At 47.5% G+C, this 19,771-nt stretch overlaps 1 protein-coding gene across 1 annotated transcript; it reads left to right on the forward strand.

The window, feature by feature from the left end:
* Window positions 1-6,970: 6,970 nt before the first annotated feature.
* LOC124027678 (mitoguardin 1-like) lies at window positions 6,971-18,965 on the forward strand (the record flags this gene model as incomplete). The annotated part of the gene is made up of 8 exons (XM_046340046.1): window positions 6,971-7,070; window positions 10,184-10,353; window positions 12,385-12,565; window positions 12,755-12,876; window positions 13,033-13,159; window positions 14,125-14,261; window positions 14,872-14,995; window positions 18,865-18,965. Coding segments are annotated over exons 2-8 (897 nt in total), but the record flags the coding sequence as incomplete, so codon positions are not given.
* Window positions 18,966-19,771: the final 806 nt, after the last annotated feature.

The raw sequence follows: 19,771 nt of genomic DNA on the forward strand, positions 1-19,771 counted from the left end.
TGGCCACACAGCTCTAACACACTGGCCACACAGCTCTAACACACTGGCCACACAGCTCTAACACACTGCTCTAACACACTGGCCACACTGCTCTAACACACTGGCCACACTGCTCTAACACACTGGCCACACTGCTCTAACACACTGCTCTAACACAGCTCGAACACACTGCTCGAACACACTGCTCGAACACACTGCTCGAACACACTGCTCGAACACACTGCTCGAACACACTGCTCGAACACACAGCTCTAACACACAGCTCTAACACACTGGCCACACAGCTCTAACACACTGGCCACACAGCTCTAACACACTGGCCACACAGCTCTAACACACTGGCCACACTGCTCTAACACACTGGCCACACTGCTCTAACACACTGGCCACACAGCTCTAACACACTGCTCTAACACACTGCTCTAACACACTGCTCTAACACACTGCTCTAACACACTGCTCTAACACACTGCTCTAACACACTGCTCTAACACACTGCTCTAACACACTGCTCTAACACACTGCTCTAACACACTGCTCTAACACACTGCTCTAACACACTGCTCTAACACACTGCTCTAACACACTGCTCTAACACACTGGCCACACTGCTCTAACACACTGGCCACACTGCTCTAACACACTGGCCACACTGCTCTAACACACTGGCCACACTGCTCTAACACACTGGCCACACTGCTCTAACACACTGCTCTAACACACTGCTCTAACACACTGCTCTAACACACTGCTCTAACACACTGCTCTAACACACTGCTCTAACACACTGCTCTAACACACTGCTCTAACACACTGGCCACACTGCTCTAACACACTGGCCACACTGCGCTGACACACTGCTCTAACACACTGGCCACACTGCTCTAACACACTGGCCACACTGCTCTAACACACTGCTCTAACACACTGACCACACTGCTCTAACACACTGGCCACACTGCTCTAACACACTGCTCTAACACACTGGCCACACTGCTCTAACACACTGGCCACACTGCTCTAACACACTGGCCACACTGCTCTAACACACTGCTCTAACACACTGCTCTAACACACTGCTCTAACACACTGGCCACACTGCTCTAACACACTGCTCTAACACACTGGCCACACTGCTCTAACACACTGGCCACACTGCTCTAACACACTGCTCTAACACACTGACCACACTGCTCTAACACACTGGCCACACTGCTCTAACACACTGGCCACACTGCTCTAACACACTGGCCACACTGCTCTAACACACTGGCCACACTGCTCTAACACACTGGCCACACTGCTCTAACACACTGCTCTAACACACTGGCCACCCAGCTCTAACACACTGGCCACCCAGCTCTAACACACTGCTCCAACACACTGGCCACACTGCTCTAACACACTGGCCACCCAGCTCTAACACACTGCTCTAACACACTGGCCACACTGCTCTAACACACTGGCCACACTACTCTAACACACTGCTCTAACACACTGCTCTAACACACTGCTCTAACACACTGCTCTAACACACTGCTCTAACACACTGCTCTAACACACTACTCTAACACACTACTCTAACACACTGACCACACTGCTCTAGAACTTGGTTCTAATTGTGAGGCTTAACACGCTGGAAGTCCCGCCTCTCCCATCTCCTCATTGGTTTTTAGGAGCATATACCCATATACTGTTACACTGGCAGTACTATAGTGCCTATAAGAACATCCAATAGTCAAAGTTATATGAAATACAAATGGTATAGAGAGAAATAGTCCTATAAAACTAGATTAACTACAACCTAAAACCTTTTACCTTGGAATATTTAAGTCTCGTGTTAAAAGGAACCACCAACTTTCATATGTTCTCATGTTCTGAGCAAGGAACTGAAGCGTTAGCTTTCTTACATGGCACATATTATGTTCTTCTCCAACACTTTGTTTTTGCATTATTTAAACCAAATTGAACATGTTTCATTATTTATTTGAGGCTGAATTGATTTTATTGATATTTTATATTAAGTTAAAATAAGTGTTAGTTCACTATTGTTGTAATTGTCATTATTACAAATATATATAATTATTATTATTTTTCTTATTTTTTTTATTTAAATTGGCCGATTAATCAGTATCGGCTCTTTTGGTCCTCTAATAGTCGGTATTGAATAATCATAATCGGTCGACTTTAGTAAAGATTATTATAAACTGTTTACCCATTTACCTGTGGATTAATTGTCGGAGTAGAGGACCTTGTGCATCAAATAACAACCCAATGATTATACCACAGTACGAATTAGCTAGCAACAGCAAGACATAAATGTTTAATGCTTTTCCACCTGTCCCCAAACCTGCGCGTCCTGATCGCGTCTGGTGTGAGGGGACAAAATCAACATGCGCGCAATGGCTTGTGTGGTCTAGTCAGCATGTACCTCAAATAGTGACTTCAGCAGGGAGCGTGGTTAGAGAAACTACCTCGACAGCCAAACCCAGGCCAGGGAGCGTGGTGAGAGAAACGACCTCGACAGCCAAACCCAGGCCAGGGAGCGTGGTGAGAGAAACGACCTCGACAACCAAACCCAGGCTAGGCCAGGGAGCGTGGTGTGAGTGAGAGAGAACACTAGACAATTGATGGTCCAGCAGGTCAGGTAAATTCCCTTACAGATCAATAGTGTTTTCTCAGGTCACAACTATCAGCCTGCATAGATCCCAGCTGCACTCTTCCACTCACAAACATCTCACTCTCTCTGACTCACACACACACCCTAATAATTGCACTTTACACAGCTGATAAAAACACTTCAAGGTTCTCCAAGACAAAGGAGCTGATCGTGGACTACAGGAAACGGAGGGTCGACACGTCCCAATTCACATCGACAGGGCTGTAGTGGATCAGGTCGAGAGCTTCAAGTTCCTCGGTGTCCACATCCCTAAGGATTTATCATGGTCCTAACACACCAACACAGTCGTGAAGAGAGCATGACAACTCCTCTTCCCTTCAGGAGGATAAAAAATAATTGGCATGGGCCCTCAGATTCTCAAAGTTCTACAGCTACACCATCGAGAGCATCTTGACTGGCTGCTTCACTGCCTGGTATGACAACTGCTTGGCCTCTGACCACAAGGCACTACAGAGGGTAGTGTGAATGGCTCAGTACATCACTGGGGCCAAGCTGCCTTCCATCCAGGACCTATATACTTGGCCGTGTCAGAGGAAAGCCCATAAAACTGTCAGAGACTCCAGTCTGTTTTCTCTGCTACTGCACGGCAGGCGGTGCCAGAGCGCCACATCTAGGACCAAAAGGCTCCTCAACAAGCCATTAGGCTGCTGAACAACTCATACAAATTTACATTGTCAAAGCCTCATTATTGTTATTATTTTTGTGTTACTTTTTATTTTAGCCTACTTGGTAAATATTTTCTTCTTCTTGAACTGCAGTGTTGGTTAAGGGCTTGTAAGTCAGCATTTCACTGTAAAGTCCACACTTGTTGTGGACGTGTGGCAAATAAAGTTTAAGTTTGATTTGATCTGCAGAGAAGAATGGGAGAAACTCCCCAAATACAGGTGTGCCAAGCTTGTAGTGTTATACCCAAGAAGACTTGAGGCTGTAATTTCTGCTAAAGGTGCTTCAACAAAGTACTGAGTAGGGTCTGAATACTTATGTAAATGTAATATTTCCATATTTCAATCTTTTTTTAATACATTTGTGTAGATTGGGGGAAAAAACTAATCCATTTTAGATTAAGGCTAATGTAACAATGTGGAAAAAGTCAAGGGTCTGAATACTTTCCGAATGCAGTATATATCCTTGAAACCACCAACACCAATCCGATCCTCAGAGAAGAGGTTTTTTCCACCCAAAGCCTCATCAATTCATGATCTCCAATATTACTCTATTTTCACAATGAACTTTGAAATACATAAATTCATCTGAATTATCAAGTACAGCCAAATGTTGGGCGGGGCATTTCTGCTCATGTTTCTTCGCCTACTTCACCCTCATGATGCCTTTTACTACCAACCACTGGACCTCAAGCTGATTCATACTAGAAACATGTACATCCCTTTCCCACTTTAGCCCCTTTTACATTTCCTCAGACCACTTAATAATTATCAACCAGCACGTCAAAACAGTTGCTAGCAACTGGATGTAATGTATTCAGTAAGCTACTAGGTACCGGCACACGGGGCGGACATTACCGGCCGTTCAGTCGGTGCGCCAGATCTCTGACAGAGGCTAAACTAACGGCCAAAAGGGCAGTTGGCCCGGGGCGCTAACTAGCCAACATGCTAACCAGTCGATGTGAAATATGTTCACGGTTCAATTTCAATCCCGATGTGAATCAAGTGGATTTATCTGAACATTAAACACGATTCGTGCTAGATAACAATACCGGTCTTGATGTGAAGAAGAAGAAGGAAAAAAAAGAGACAAATGGATGATGCTAACATTTAGCTAGTAAACGTCAATTTGCTGCTGGGTTTTCGTCTCTGCAGCAACCGCCTCGATTATAACCTGTTGGCTCTTACCTGCACGTATGGATTTTACAGTTAGGAAGAAATGCTCCGGTTATCTTTGAAATGCTAACACACCGGCTCAAGAACTATCCTTGACATTACTTCGAAATGTAACAGTTTTAAAAGAGAAACCGTTCATTCGTAACGCACAACTTCCAGGTTGTGGATCCGCCTTCTTCTTCTATGGAGTTTAACGGCGGTTGGCATCCAATATGCTGCATTACCGCCCCAACTGGACTATAATATACATCCATTATACTTTGTGATACAAAATAAAAAATAATAACAATAATTTGACCCCATCTGCTGCCAACGGCCTGGGAGGATGGGTCACCGCCATTCAACACACCCTGTAACTCTTCTGAAGTCAAAATACTTCTCTGCAGATGCCACCGCAACATCTATTTTCTCTGATTTGCGTTCCATTTCTGCGTTACTGTTGATAACCGTTGCTAAGAAGACAACCTTACTGAAGCATACATCACTCGTTTCCCTCTGTGCTGGCACATATCTACTACTCACAGGGATCCTCTCAGGAACTCTCACCCTTGACCCCATCCTCCTCTACTTTCTTCACTGCCTCAGCATACGACACTACTCTGACTCTAGCCACCTCAACCTGCCTCTTGCACCAGACACTTCCAACCCCCAGCAACATGGGCACTTCTGCAGTTGACACATACAACTGTATCCACAGAAACTACCCAATCCTCTATCCCATGTCCTCCTGCACTCTTCCCACATCTTGGAATCTCCCTCCAACAAACTGCTGCATCAGGACCATAAACGTGGCACCTGAAACACCGCATTGGATTCGGCACAAAAGCTCAAACAGGATACCTGCTACAACCCAACATGACCTTGTTGGTAAAGACTCTGACTCAAAACTAAAAAGGACTGACAGTGACTCCTCTTTTTCACCACGCTCACCCCCCAGGTCTGCGTCTCACCAAACGGTGGGCATCACAAACACCAGGAATCTTCAACTTCAAATGCTCCGCCTCCACACTTAACGTTACCCCAGAAATCACTACTTTCAATGGTTCCCTGTTCCTAAGAGCAAAGCAAGAAATAGATCTTTACCCAAGTTGCGTGACACGGAGCGCCCACTCGCCCGGGTTAGAAGAAACACAAACAAATATCAGAAGTCCACTACAGGTTACCTTCACTGATTCAACCGCACCTAACTCCTTTCCAACCCACCGTGAAACCACACATGGATCCGCCTAATGGCAAGGAGTGGATCCGCCTTCTGACGCAACTGCCATCTTGTGGTTGTGTGGGAACGGGTGTTGCTGCGTCACCTGACGACTAAGAGTGGGATAACAAAATTCAGATTCTGCACAATAAACAAATTGAAATAGATTTTGACTTGGATTTCTACATAGTCTATAACCACATTTCCATCAATAGTTTTTATGTGAGTATCATACCATTTAACAATAATTATGACAGCTGTGATGGAAACAGGAAGTTTGGGTAAAATGTTATCAATGCTGACAGATCATTTGTTTGTTCAACCTGGTGGGATCTATTTTGTGCCATGTCGGTAAAATAATTTTGAGAGAAATGGCGGTGGAAACGCCTTTATGTGCAAATATTGATATAATAACCATCACGCGATGATATGTTGTGTGGTCCTACCACAACGTCTTGGGGAATCATGCTGTTTATTAGGCTACAGATTAAATAAATTATGAACTTCACAGGGTGATGCATGGTGACCTTCGTTCTCTTTTCCAGTAAATAGCAAGGGTCTTTATGAAGGTAAAATAGTGACTTAAGTGTACAAGTGACATGACGGTCGATGCTTGACTGCCAGCTGTTAATCTCTTCATGTAGTCTAGCCTACCCATACATGTAGTCTAGCCTACCCATACATGTAGTCTAGCCTACCCATACATGTAGTCTAGCCTACCCATACATGTAGACTAGCCTACCCATACATGTAGTCTAGCCTAACCATACATGTAGTCTAGCCTACCCATACATGTAGTCTAGCCTACCCATACATGTAGTCTAGCCTACCCATACATGTAGTCTAGCCTACCCATACATGTAGTCTAGCCTACCCATACATGTAGACTAGCCTACCCATACATGTAGTCTAGCCTACCCATACATGTAGTCTAGCCTACCCATACATGTAGTCTAGCCTACCCATACATGTAGACTAGCCTACCCATACATGTAGACTAGCCTACCCATACATGTAGACTAGCCTACCCGTATCTGCCAGCTGTTGGCTAGAGCAGGGTTTGACAAATCCTGTCCTGTGCAGACACTAGGCCCTCCATGGAATACGTTTGACAATGCTACTATAAATAGATTTAAGACGTCGAAATAGTTTGATTGTGTAGGAACATGTCCAAGCTTTGCGCTGGGCTTTTATTTTGAAAGCAACCCCCCCCCCACCCGCCGGAAAACCGACCTCTGAATCATGACGTTGCACATTGGAGATATGCAGATTTTTTCCTCAAGGTAGACTGCTCGCACGTGCAAGAGGCAGCTTTGGCAGCCGGTGTTGAGAGAATCACACTGAAGCCTTGAAGGTACACTTGACTCTCTATACATGTAGGCTTTAACTGACAATGTGTTGTACGTTAGTCTTCAGTTTCTGCATATTTGCATTAGCTAGAGTCAGCTAGCTAGTTATTTAGTTAGCTTATTGAGCTAGCTAGTAGCAATGCATTGTATGTGCGATTGCGTCTCTGTCTGGTGGTTGCTGTTCTCAGACCTCAGGGACCCCTACCCGTTCCTTGTGTTAGGTCGAGGCTATTCCAGAGAAGACACACCTGATTTCACTTGTCAACTTGTATTTGTCACATGCATTGAATACAAACCGGTGTAGACCTTACCGTGAAATGCTGACTTACAAGCCCTTAACCATCAATGCAGTTTTAATTAGAATTGAGAAAATATTTACTACAGGTTAAAAAAAATAAACGCAATAAAATAACAATGAGGCTATACACAGGAGGTACAGAGTCGATGTGAGGGGTACAGGTGAGTCGAGGTCATTTGTACATGTAGGGAGGGCTGAAAGTGACTATGCATAGATAAACAGGGAGTAGCAGAAGTGTAAAAGCAATGGTTGGAGGGGTGATTCTCAATGCTGGTTGCCATTCTGGTGGCCAATCCTGGTGGCCATTTTGATGAATTGTTTAGCAGTGTTATGGCTTGTGGGTAGAAGCTGTTAAGGAGCCTTTTGACCTAGACTTGGTGCTCCGGTACTGTTTGCCATGCAGTAGCAGAGAGAACAGTTTGACTTGGGGTACTGGAGTCTTTGACAGTTTTGTCATGCCCTCTTCATTACTTTCTTGGTGTGTTTGGACCATGATAGTTTGTTGGTGATGTGGACACCAAGGAACTTAAACCTCTCAACCTGCTTGACTACAGCCCCGTCGATGTGGAGCGGGTTCGGCCCTCCTTTTCCTGAAGTCCACAATCATCTCCTTAGTCTTGCTCACATTGAGGGAGAGGTTGTTGTCCACACTGCCAGGTCTCTGACCTCCTCCCTATAGGCTGTCTCATTGTTGTCGGTGATCAAGCCTACCACTTGTGTCATCAGCAAACTTAATGATGGTGTTGGAGTCGTACCTGGCCGTGCAGTCGTGGGTGAACAGGGAGTACAGGAGGGGACTGAGGTTGGGTTAAATGCGGAAGACACATTTCAGTTGAATGCATTCAGTTGACTAGGTATCCCCCTTTCAGACAGACAGGAGAATGTAGGGGCAGGTGTTTTGATTCATAGGAGGGGCAGGATAGTAATGCAGTATGTTATCCCTGGATACTTAACATGTTGACACTAAATTGTTTCCACTCTAGCCTTTTTTTCTAGTGGTTATGTTCATTGTCAATATTACCAGAGAGGAGAGTTGAACCATAATGGCTAGGCTACCTAAAAGTCAAGTAAATGTAAAAAATAAAAAAAAAGATTTAACTTTAAAAGTCCATAACTTCTTATGGGACGGTAGCGTCCCACCTGGCCAACATCCGGTGAAATTGCAGGGTGAGAAATTCAAACTACAGAATTATGAATATTTAACTCACTCAATATTCAAATCACTAGTGTAATACATCAAAATAAAGTGTGACTTGTTAATCCAGCCAATATGTCAGTTTTCTAAAATGCTTTATGGCGAAAGCAAACCATGCAATTATCTGAGGACAGCGCCCCGCATACAAACGCATGAAAAACATATTTCAACCAGGCAGGTGCGACACGAAAGTCAGAAATTGTGATATAAAAAATGCCTTACCTTTGATGATCTTCTTCTGTTGACACTCCAAAAGGTCCCAGTTACATCACAAATGGTCCTTTAGTTCGATAATGTCCTTCTTTATATCCATAACTCAGTTTATCTGGCGCTTCAGTCAATAATCCACCCAGTTTCCCTCAATCAAAATGGTCCTTCTGTAGCTCAGTTGGTAGAGCATGGCGCTTGTAACGCCAGGGTAGTGGGTTCAATCCCCGGGACCACCCATACGTAGAATGTATGCACACGTGACTGTAAGTCGCTTTGGATAAAAGCGTCTGCTAAATGGCATATATTATTATTATTATACAAAATTAATCCCAAACGTTACTAATAAACTTTAACAAACAAGTCAAACAACGTTTCTAATCAAACCTTGGGTACACTAATACGTAAATAAACTATGAAGGTTAAGACTGAGAATCATTATTGTCTTTACTGGAGAAAAATACCAAAGAATGCACTCTTCCACGCGCTTGGAAACACTACAGACAAAATGGGAGCCACCTAGACAAACTACAATTCCTGGCTCATTTTTCAAAAAACCAGCCTGAAACTCTTTCTAAAGACTGACCTCTAGTGGAAGCCCTAGGAACTGCAATCTGGGAGGACTTGGCCTTATACGTCTACATTTACATTTAAGTCATTTAGCAGACGCTCTTATCCAGAGCGACTTACAAGTGTCTCCCTTGCCAGTCATTCTCAATGGATATAAAAAGACTTTTGTTTACTTGCTGTTTATAATATAATAATATAATAATAATATATGCCATTTAGCAGACGCTTTTATCCAAAGCGACTTACAGTCATGTGTGCATACATTCTACGTATGGGTGGTCCCGGAATCGAACCTACTACCCTGGCGTTATTATAAAGGTGATAGCCATTGAAAATGGAGGTAGGCAGAATAATTTTTTTTGGGGGGTGTTTTGTCCTCGGGTTTTGCCTGCCATATCAGTTCTGTTATACTCAGACATTGGAGTTCTGTTATACTCAGACTTTGGAGTGTTTTCTATCCAAATCTACCAATTATATGCGTATCCTTGCTTCTGGGCCTGAGTAAACAGGCAGTTTACTTTGGGCACGCTTTTCATCCAGATGCCAAAATCTTGCCCCTACCCAAGAGAGGCTAAGAACAAATTCTTATTTTACAATGACTGCCAAACCCTCCCCTAACCCGGACCATGCCTGGCCAATTGTGCGCTGCCCTAGGGGACTCTCGATCACAGCCGGTTGTGATACAGTCCGGGATTGCAATGCAGTGCCTTAGACTGCTGCACCACTGGGGAGGCCATTTGTTAATGAATTACTGTATTCAGAAAGAGTTGTTCTTGCCCGGAAATCTCCAAAGATGTATTACATACGTGTGTGTGACAACCTTAAGTCTTATGTCCTCTCCTCCACAGCTTAAGAAGAAGAGGATCGGACAGTGTTCCCTGCAGCGGGGTGATGGACAGTTAAGACCGCTACGATGACCGACGACTCCTTCACTGGCCCCTCCACCAAGCTGTCCTTCCATCTGGCAGCCATCCGCGTGATCAACCTGCCCCATACCCTCTATAACTCCCTCTCACAGGTAAGGCCCTCCCTCTCGAAGGTAAGGCCCTCCCTCTCGAAGGTAAGGCCCTCCCTCTCGAAGGTAAGGCCCTCCCTCTCGAAGGTAAGGCCCTCCCTCTCGAAGGTAAGGCCCTCCCTCTCGAAGGTAAGGCCCTCCCTCTCGAAGGTAAGGCCCTCCCTCTCGAAGGTAAGGCCCTCCCTCTCGAAGGTAAGGCCCTCCCTCTCGAAGGTAAGGCCCTCCCTCCCTCTCGAAGGTAAGGCCCTCCCTCCCTCTCGAAGGTAAGGCCCTCCCTCCCTCTCGAAGGTAAGGCCCTCCCTCCCTCTCGAAGGTAAGGCCCTCCCTCCCTCTCGAAGGTAAGGCCCTCCTCCCTCTCGAAGGTAAGGCCCTCCCTCCCTCTCGAAGGTAAGGCCCTCCCTCCCTCTCGAAGGTAAGGCCCTCCCTCCCTCCCTCTCGAAGGTAAGGCCCTCCCTCCCTCCCTCTCGAAGGTAAGGCCCTCCCTCCCTCTCGAAGGTAAGGCCCTCCCTCCCTCTCGAAGGTAAGGCCCTCCCTCCCTCTCGAAGGTAAGGCCCTCCCTCCCTCTCGAAGGTAAGGCCCTCCCTCCCTCTCGAAGGTAAGGCCCTCCCTCCCTCTCGAAGGTAAGGCCCTCCCTCCCTCTCGAAGGTAAGGCCCTCCCTCCCTCTCGAAGGTAAGGCCCTCCCGTTGATATGTACTACCAACTCAGTGGCCTGGTGTTTAGTGTCTGTCCTGACTGTTGGTTCAGTCCCCTGTCGATTCATACCAAACACTCTAAAAATGGGACCCGATGCCTCTCTGCTTGGCAATCTGCATTAAGGAGATGGATTTTGGGAAGGCTGAATGACAGACAAGCGTTCTGTCCAGCGGGCTGCATTTCAACCTCAAGCTGCCTCGCACTACAGAAACAGGCTCCTGCCCATTTCCTATGTGCCATTCTTGCTCGGGACATGGCTACTTATTGCCAATCTGGTCAATGTGTTATGTGGCCGGGTGCTGTCCTCGTCCTATGGACCATGGAATGAATACAAATGTAGTGGTGCTGCAGTCAGAACCTGTCACTGACTGACGGTTCTCCCCGTCGGTCTTTGAGCTGGTCCATGAAAAGAGAAGTGGAAGTTGTGGTTGCATGAAGGCGCCCGCATGCTTCCCAGCCCAAAGAGTTGGCGCATGTAGGCTGACGACATTTGTGTTTTTCGTTTTGGACTTGGGTGAGGGTTCGGACACACAAGCCAAAGTCCGAAGTGTATGCCCCTTCGGCAACAGTAGGAGTTCTTCAATGTCTGTCATTCCATTTTTTTTTTTTTTTTCATTGAGAAATACTGCACAAAACATCTTACAAAACATGTAACATTGTGCAATTTAAGGATTGTTTTTAAGTTACTTAGACTATTTTTGAGGATGTGTATACTGGCTAGGGCATCTCAAATGGATAAATCCTTTCTTTCAGCCAATGTCTTTTTAAGGGAGCACACTTGTTTAGTTCCGGAGACCTCAACTGAGCTTGTAAGCCACTTGTTTAGTTCAGGAGACCTCAACTGAGCTTGTAAGCCACTTGTTTTATGTGGAATCTCTGGCATTTAGGTGGTGTGAACTGACCCATTTCTTGTTACATTTTTAGTCGCTCTTATCCAGAGCTTGTCCCAAAGACACTCCTGCGTTGTCTTGGCTGTGTGCTTTGGGTCGTTGTCCTGTTGGAAGGTGAATCTTCGCCCCAGTCCGAGGTCCTGAGCGCTCTGGAGCAGGTTTTCATCAAGGATCTCTCATTATTTTTGCTCCGTTCATCTTTCCCTCGATCCGGGCTAGTCTCCCAGTCCCTGAAATACTACGTAGTGTGCTACTTTTCAGCCATTGAGAACCAGTTATTTACACCGCCTGTTTTTAGATGTATTTCCTGGGTTGTGTTCATTAAGGCATGTGGTGGTAAACGTTTTGCAGTAGTTCCTCCATGTTTCAGTCCGCTTTCTTCCCTTCTATGCCTTTATGAATGACTAATTTTGCACATTTTTAACCGTCTCTCTACCCCCCCGCCCCCAGGTGAGCCTCAGTACAGGCACTAAGAAAGTAGTTGCTGCTACAGCCTTCGGCGCAGTGTCTCTCCTCTTCCTCGCCCGTCACTTCCAGAGGAGGAAAGGCAGGAAGAAGGGAGTCCAGTCACCCCAGTGGGAGCAGACAGGGACCTTTCAGTTTCCGGACCTGGTTGTTCACCAGGAGAAAGGTGCCTACTATACACCTGACCCAGAGTGGGAAGAGGGCTAGCGACAGTTTGATTTCATTCCTCTTTGGATCCAACTAGTTGACTGGAGTGAAGAGACACTGTTTCCTCTGATCAAAGTCATTTAAATATTGACAAGACTATTTTTCATTAGATAATTGTAATGAAACCTGACTGTCTCTGTGTGTATAGATGCCTGCAGTTGCCAGAACCTCAGCCTGTCTCTCAACTGTAAGAATGTCTACGCCTGTGGCCTTTTGCCCAACGCAGGACCTTACAGCAAGCTGTCTGTGTCACTACAGAGTCTGGCCTCGGTAGGACCACGCACTTGATCCATAGTTGGAATTTTCTACTGTTTACCAGAAGTGATCAATATTTCCTCATCAGTCAATTCAATAGGAATTCTCAGCTGATATGGTCGATGAAAGATTATACATTGTATTGCTGAATGTGTTCTTCTATTTTACCAGGTAAAGAGTATCAACTCATCCTGTACCTGCGCTAACAGCTCTACCTGCTGGGACAAACCTGGAGATGAAGACATCTCTAATGTAGTCAACATCCCTGTTACCACGCCTCAAATACTCTACCTCAGGGGTGAGGACACACACAGGTCTTGAGGCGTTGCTGTGTGTTTTATAGTTAGTCAGTCGGGTTCTAGGGGTGGGGCATATGGAGGCAGTCGGGTTCTAGGGGTGGGGCATATGGAGGCAGTCGGGTTCTAGGGGTGGGGCATATGGAGGCAGTCGGGTTCTAGGGGTGGGGCATATGGAGGCAGTCGGGTTCTAGGGGTGGGGCATATGGAGGCAGTCGGGTTCTAGGGGTGGGACATATGGAGGCAGTCGGGTTCTAGGGGTGGGGCATATGGAGGCAGTCGGGTTCTAGGGGGTGGGGCATATGGAGGCAGTCGGGTTCTAGGGGTGGGGCATATGGAGGCAGTCGGGTTCTAGGGGGTGGGGCATATGGAGGCAGTCGGGTTCTAGGGGGTGGGGCATATGGAGGCAGTCGGGTTCTAGGGGGTGGGGCATATGGAGGCAGTCGGGTTCTAGGGGTGGGGCATATGGAGGCAGTCGGGTTCTAGGGGGTGGGGCATATGGAGGCAGTCGGGTTCTAGGGGTGGAGCATATGGAGGCAGTCGGGTTCTAGGGGTGGGGCATATGGAGGCAGTCGGGTTCAAGGGGTGGGGCATATGGAGGCAGTCGGGTTCTAGGGGTGGGGCATATGGAGGCAGTCGGGTTCTAGGGGGTGGGGCATATGGAGGCAGTCGGGTTCTAGGGGTGGGGCATATGGAGGCAGTCGGGTTCTAGGGGTGGGGCATATGGAGGCAGTCGGGTTCTAGGGGGTGGGGCATATGGAGGCAGTCGGGTTCTAGGGGGTGGGGCATATGGAGAGAGTCGGGTTCTAGGGGGTGGGGCATATGGAGGCAGTCGGGTTCAAGGGGTGGGGCATAGGAGGCAGTCGGGTTCAAGGGGCTGGGGCATATGGAGGCAGTCGGGTTCAAGGGGGTGGGGGCATACCAGAGGAGTCAGGACTCTCGGTTTGTAATGTGTTTTGCCCTCCAGGTATGGAGCTGTTTGAGGAGGCGCTGAGGCGGTGGGATCAGGCCTTAACCTTTAGTGGCAGACCAGAGGAGGAGGAGCCTGACTGTTCCTCTTTTATGCTGGGGGCTGGAGACTCCACAGCTGAGGAGAGTATAGAGGTGAATACACTGGAGACTCTTAGCTGAGGAGACTATAGAGGTGAATACACTGGAGACTCCACAGCTGAGGAGAGTATAGAGGTGAATACACTGGAGACTCCACAGCTGAGGAGAGTATAGAGGTGAATACACTGGAGACTCCACAGCTGAGGAGAGTATAGAGGTGAATACACTGGAGACTCCACAGCTGAGGAGAGTATAGAGGTGAATACACTGGAGACTCTACACCTGAGGAGAGTATAGAGGTGAATACACTGGAGACTCTTAGCTGAGGAGAGTATAGAGGTGAATACACTGGAGACTACAGCTGAGGAAAGTGACACCACACAGTACATATCTATGGGAATACAGAATGTACTGTTTTACCAATTTTTATTTAACTAGGCAAGTCCTTTAAGAACAAATTCTTAGTTACAATGATGGCCTACCCCAGCCGAACCCTAACGACGCTGGGCCAATTGTGTGCCGCCCTATGGGACTCCCAATCACGGTCGGTTTGTGATACACACACACACACATCCAGGTTGTATGTATGGGAGTGCGGTATGTATGTGTGTACTGTGTGCGCATAAGGTGTGTTGTTGTAACGTCTTTGTGTCTTCCTGGTCAGGACCTGATCAGTGCAGAGTTTGTCCACAAGCTGGAGCTTCTTCTCCAGAGAGCCTACAGACTACAGGAGGAGTTTGAAGGAGCTCTGGGCGTCTCTGAACCTTCCTCACACAGCGGCAGCCACGGTGAGACCACACACAGCCGGACGCTCACACGCACGCACTCAAACACACTCAGCCAGACACACACGGACAGGGACACACACACAGCCGGACACGAACAGCCAGCGACATGCACAATCGCAGAAACACATCCAGACACACAGCCAAGGAAATAAACACGCTGCCACACACACTCAAACCGTACTTACACACACACACAGGATATTTTCTGTGACGTGACATGGAGTCTATTAGTTCTGCGCTGCGCTGCGTGGGGTTCGGTACGCTGCGCTGCGTGGGGTTCGGTACGCTGCGTCTTAGATCCTACAGGCTACTCTTAGACCCTACAGGCTACTCTTAGACCCTATTGGACGGTAGACCCTACAGGCTAGTCTTAGACCCTATTGGACGGTAGACCCTACAGGCTAGTCTTAGACCCTACTGGATGGTAGACCCTACAGGCTACTCTTAGACCCTATTGGACGGTAGACCCTACAGGCTACTCTTAGACCCTACAGGCTACTCTTAGACCCTACAGGCTACTCTTAGACCCTACTGGACAGTAGACCCTACAGGCTAGTCGTAGACCCTACAGGCTAGTCGTAGACCCTATTGGATGGTATACCCTACAGGCTACTCTTAGACCCTACTGGATGGTAGACCCTACAGGCTAGTCTTAGACCCTACAGGCTAGTCTTAGACCCTACAGGCTAGTCTTAGACCCTACAGGCTAGTCGTAGACCCTACAGGCTAGTCGTAGACCCTACAGGCTAGTCGTAGACCCTACAGGCTAGTCGTAGACCCTATTGGACGGTATACCCTACAGGCTACTCTTAGACCCTACTGGATGGTAGACCCTACAGGCTAGTCTTAGACCCTACAGGCTAGTCTTAGACCCTACAGGCTAGTCTTAGACCCTACAGGCTAGTCTTAGACCCTACAGGCTAGTCTTGGACCCTACTGGATGGTAGACCCTACAGGCTACTCTTAGACCCTACAGGCTACTCTTAGACCCTACTGGACAGTAGACCCTACAGGCTAGTCTTAGACCCTACAGGCTAGTCTTAGACCCTACAGGCTAGTCTTAGACCCTACAGGCTAGTCTTGGACCCTACAGGCTAGTCTTGGACCCTACAGGCTAGTCTTGGACCCTACAGGCTAGTCTTGGACCCTACAGGCTAGTCTTGGACCCTACAGGCTAGTCTTGGACCCTACAGGCTAGTCTTGGACCCTACAGGCTAGTCTTGGACCCTACAGGCTAGTCTTGGACCCTACAGGCTAGTCTTGGACCCTACAGGCTAGTCTTGGACCCTACAGGCTAGTCTTGGACCCTACAGGCTAGTCTTGGACCCTACAGGCTAGTCTTGGACCCTACAGGCTACTCTTAGACCCTACTGGACAGTAGACCCTACAGGCTAGTCTTAGACCCTACAGGCTAGTCGTAGACCCTACAGGCTAGTCGTAGACCCTACAGGCTAGTCGTAGACCCTACAGGCTAGTCGTAGACCCTACAGGCTAGTCGTAGACCCTACAGGCTAGTCGTAGACCCTATTGGACGGTATACCCTACAGGCTACTCTTAGACCCTACTGGATGGTAGACCCTACAGGCTAGTCTTAGACCCTACAGGCTAGTCTTAGACCCTACAGGCTAGTCTTAGACCCTACAGGCTAGTCTTAGACCCTACAGGCTAGTCTTGGACCCTACAGGCTAGTCTTGGACCCTACAGGCTAGTCTTGGACCCTACAGGCTAGTCTTGGACCCTACAGGCTAGTCTTGGACCCTACAGGCTAGTCTTGGACCCTACAGGCTAGTCTTGGACCCTACAGGCTAGTCTTGGACCCTACAGGCTACTCTTAGACCCTACAGGCTACTCTTAGACCCTACAGGCTACTCTTAGACCCTACAGGCTACTCTTAGACCCTACTGGACAGTAGACCCTACAGGCTAGTCGTAGACCCTACAGGCTAGTCGTAGACCCTACAGGCTAGTCGTAGACCCTACAGGCTAGTCGTAGACCCTACAGGCTAGTCGTAGACCCTACAGGCTAGTCGTAGACCCTACAGGCTAGTCGTAGACCCTATTGGACGGTATACCCTACAGGCTACTCTTAGACCCTACTGGATGGTAGACCCTACAGGCTAGTCTTAGACCCTACAGGCTAGTCTTAGACCCTACAGGCTAGTCTTAGACCCTACAGGCTAGTCTTAGACCCTACAGGCTAGTCTTAGACCCTACAGGCTAGTCTTGGACCCTACTGGATGGTAGACCCTACAGGCTACTCTTAGACCCTACAGGCTACTCTTAGACCCTACTGGACAGTAGACCCTACAGGCTAGTCTTAGACCCTACAGGCTAGTCTTAGACCCTACAGGCTAGTCTTGGACCCTACAGGCTAGTCTTGGACCCTACAGGCTAGTCTTGGACCCTACAGGCTAGTCTTGGACCCTACAGGCTAGTCTTGGACCCTACAGGCTAGTCTTGGACCCTACAGGCTAGTCTTGGACCCTACAGGCTAGTCTTGGACCCTACAGGCTAGTCTTGGACCCTACAGGCTAGTCTTAGACCCTACAGGCTAGTCTTGGACCCTACAGGCTAGTCTTGGACCCTACAGGCTAGTCTTGGACCCTACAGGCTAGTCTTGGACCCTACAGGCTAGTCTTAGACCCTACAGGCTAGTCTTGGACCCTACAGGCTAGTCTTGGACCCTACAGGCTAGTCTTGGACCCTACAGGCTAGTCTTGGACCCTACAGGCTAGTCTTGGACCCTACAGGCTAGTCTTGGACCCTACAGGCTAGTCTTGGACCCTACAGGCTAGTCTTGGACCCTACAGGCTAGTCTTAGACCCTACAGGCTAGTCTTAGACCCTACAGGATGGTAGACCCTACAGGCTACTCTTAGACCCTACAGGCTACTCTTAGACCCTACAGGCTACTCTTAGACCCTATTGGACGGTAGACCCTACAGGCTACTCTTACCCTACTGGACAGTAGACCCTACAGGCTACTCTTAGACCCTACTGGACGGTAGACCCTACAGGCTAATCTTAGGGGTGTCTACTGCTGTACAGACCATTCCTAGGGTGTCTACTGCTGTACAGACCATTCCTAGGGTGTCTACTGCTGTACAGGCCATTCCTAGGGTGTCTACTGCTGTACAGGCCATTCCTGGGGTGTCTACTGCTGTACAGGCCATTCCTGGGGTGTCTACTGCTGTACAGGCCATTCCTGGGGTGTCTACTGCTGTACAGGCCATTCCTGGGGTGTCTACTGCTGTACAGGCCATTCCTGGGGTGTCTACTGCTGTACAGGCCATTCCTGGGGTGTCTACTGCTGTACAGGCCATTCCTGGGGTGTCTACTGCTGTACAGGCCATTCCTGGGGTGTCTACTGCTGTACAGGCCATTCCTGGGGTGTCTACTGCTGTACAGGCCATTCCTGGGGTGTCTACTGCTGTACAGGCCATTCCTGGGGTGTCTACTGCTGTACAGGCCATTCCTGGGGTGTCTACTGCTGTACAGGCCATTCCTGGGGTGTCTACTGCTGTACAGGCCATTCCTGGGGTGTCTACTGCTGTACAGGCCATTCCTGGGGTGTCTACTGCTGTACAGGCCATTCCTGGGGTGTCTTGTTTAATTTAGTCTGTGGTATAGAATGGTGTGTGTGCGAGAGATAGATAGATAGATAGATATATAGAAATATAATGCATTTGGATTACTGTTACAGTTGGTTATTGGATTTGTTCTGACATTTCTAGATTATTGTATTTCTAATTATTTGTGTACTTGTTTGACATTATATTTTGTTAGGCGCTAGTAACGTAACCCTTTTGCTGCACTCACTATAACATATACTAAACCTGTGTACCAATAAACGTTTGCTGTTTTATTTCAGATAAAACTCGTGTGTTTTGTAGAGATGATCTGGATGATGTGTCCTGTCTCAAAGACTCCGTCAGCATGGCCTCCAACGACTCCTTCATGTCTGCTGCAGAGGTAAGACCCACACACACACCTCACACTACACACTACAGGGCTGGCATTACATTATCTTTTTATAATCTGTTTATTATTTCCCAATAAAGATGGATACAAACCTTGACATTCATTGTAGTGTTGAATGGAACGGCAACTTAAGAGGATAAAACTCAACTTAAACTCCACACATACAAAAAATACAAATCTATTAGGTGGTGCATATTGTAAGACCGTATTTAGTCATTTCAAGCAGTGTAGTTAAACCAGAAGTACATATTTGGGGCGGCAGGGTAGCCTAGTGGTTAGAGCGTTGGACTAGTAACCAGAAGGTTGCAAGTTCAAACCCCCGAGCTGACAAGGTACAAATCTGTCATTCTACCCCTGAACATGCAGGGGTAGAAAATAAGAATTGGTTCGGAACTGACTTGCCTCGTTGAATAAAGGTAAAATAAAAAATATTGAGTGGGGTGCAGCACCTTATTCTCTATGGGGAGTAACGACACGGGGCGATAAGATGACATCTCCATGGAATCTCTAATCAAGATCAGTGCTATAGTAGCCTCAGTGTTTTGTGTGAATTTGTCATTTTTCTTTGGAATGATTTAAACATTCACAACAGGAGTGGAGCTATACTATATTTCTTATAGAATTCTGTTATATATCCATCTGGTCCGGGGGCTGTTTGTAAATTGTGCTATCGCTGCGTTAATCTCCTCGAGTTACCCGGCATCGAGTGCAGCAGTTTAGGAAAGTGCACATTCAGTGAGAAAGCGTGTGTTTGTGGCTCAGTGACATTTTGATTTATGTACAGCAATGCTGTAGAA

This window comes from Oncorhynchus gorbuscha, unplaced genomic scaffold, assembly GCF_021184085.1.
Source record: "Oncorhynchus gorbuscha isolate QuinsamMale2020 ecotype Even-year unplaced genomic scaffold, OgorEven_v1.0 Un_scaffold_3459, whole genome shotgun sequence".
Lineage (NCBI taxonomy): Eukaryota > Metazoa > Chordata > Actinopteri > Salmoniformes > Salmonidae > Oncorhynchus > Oncorhynchus gorbuscha.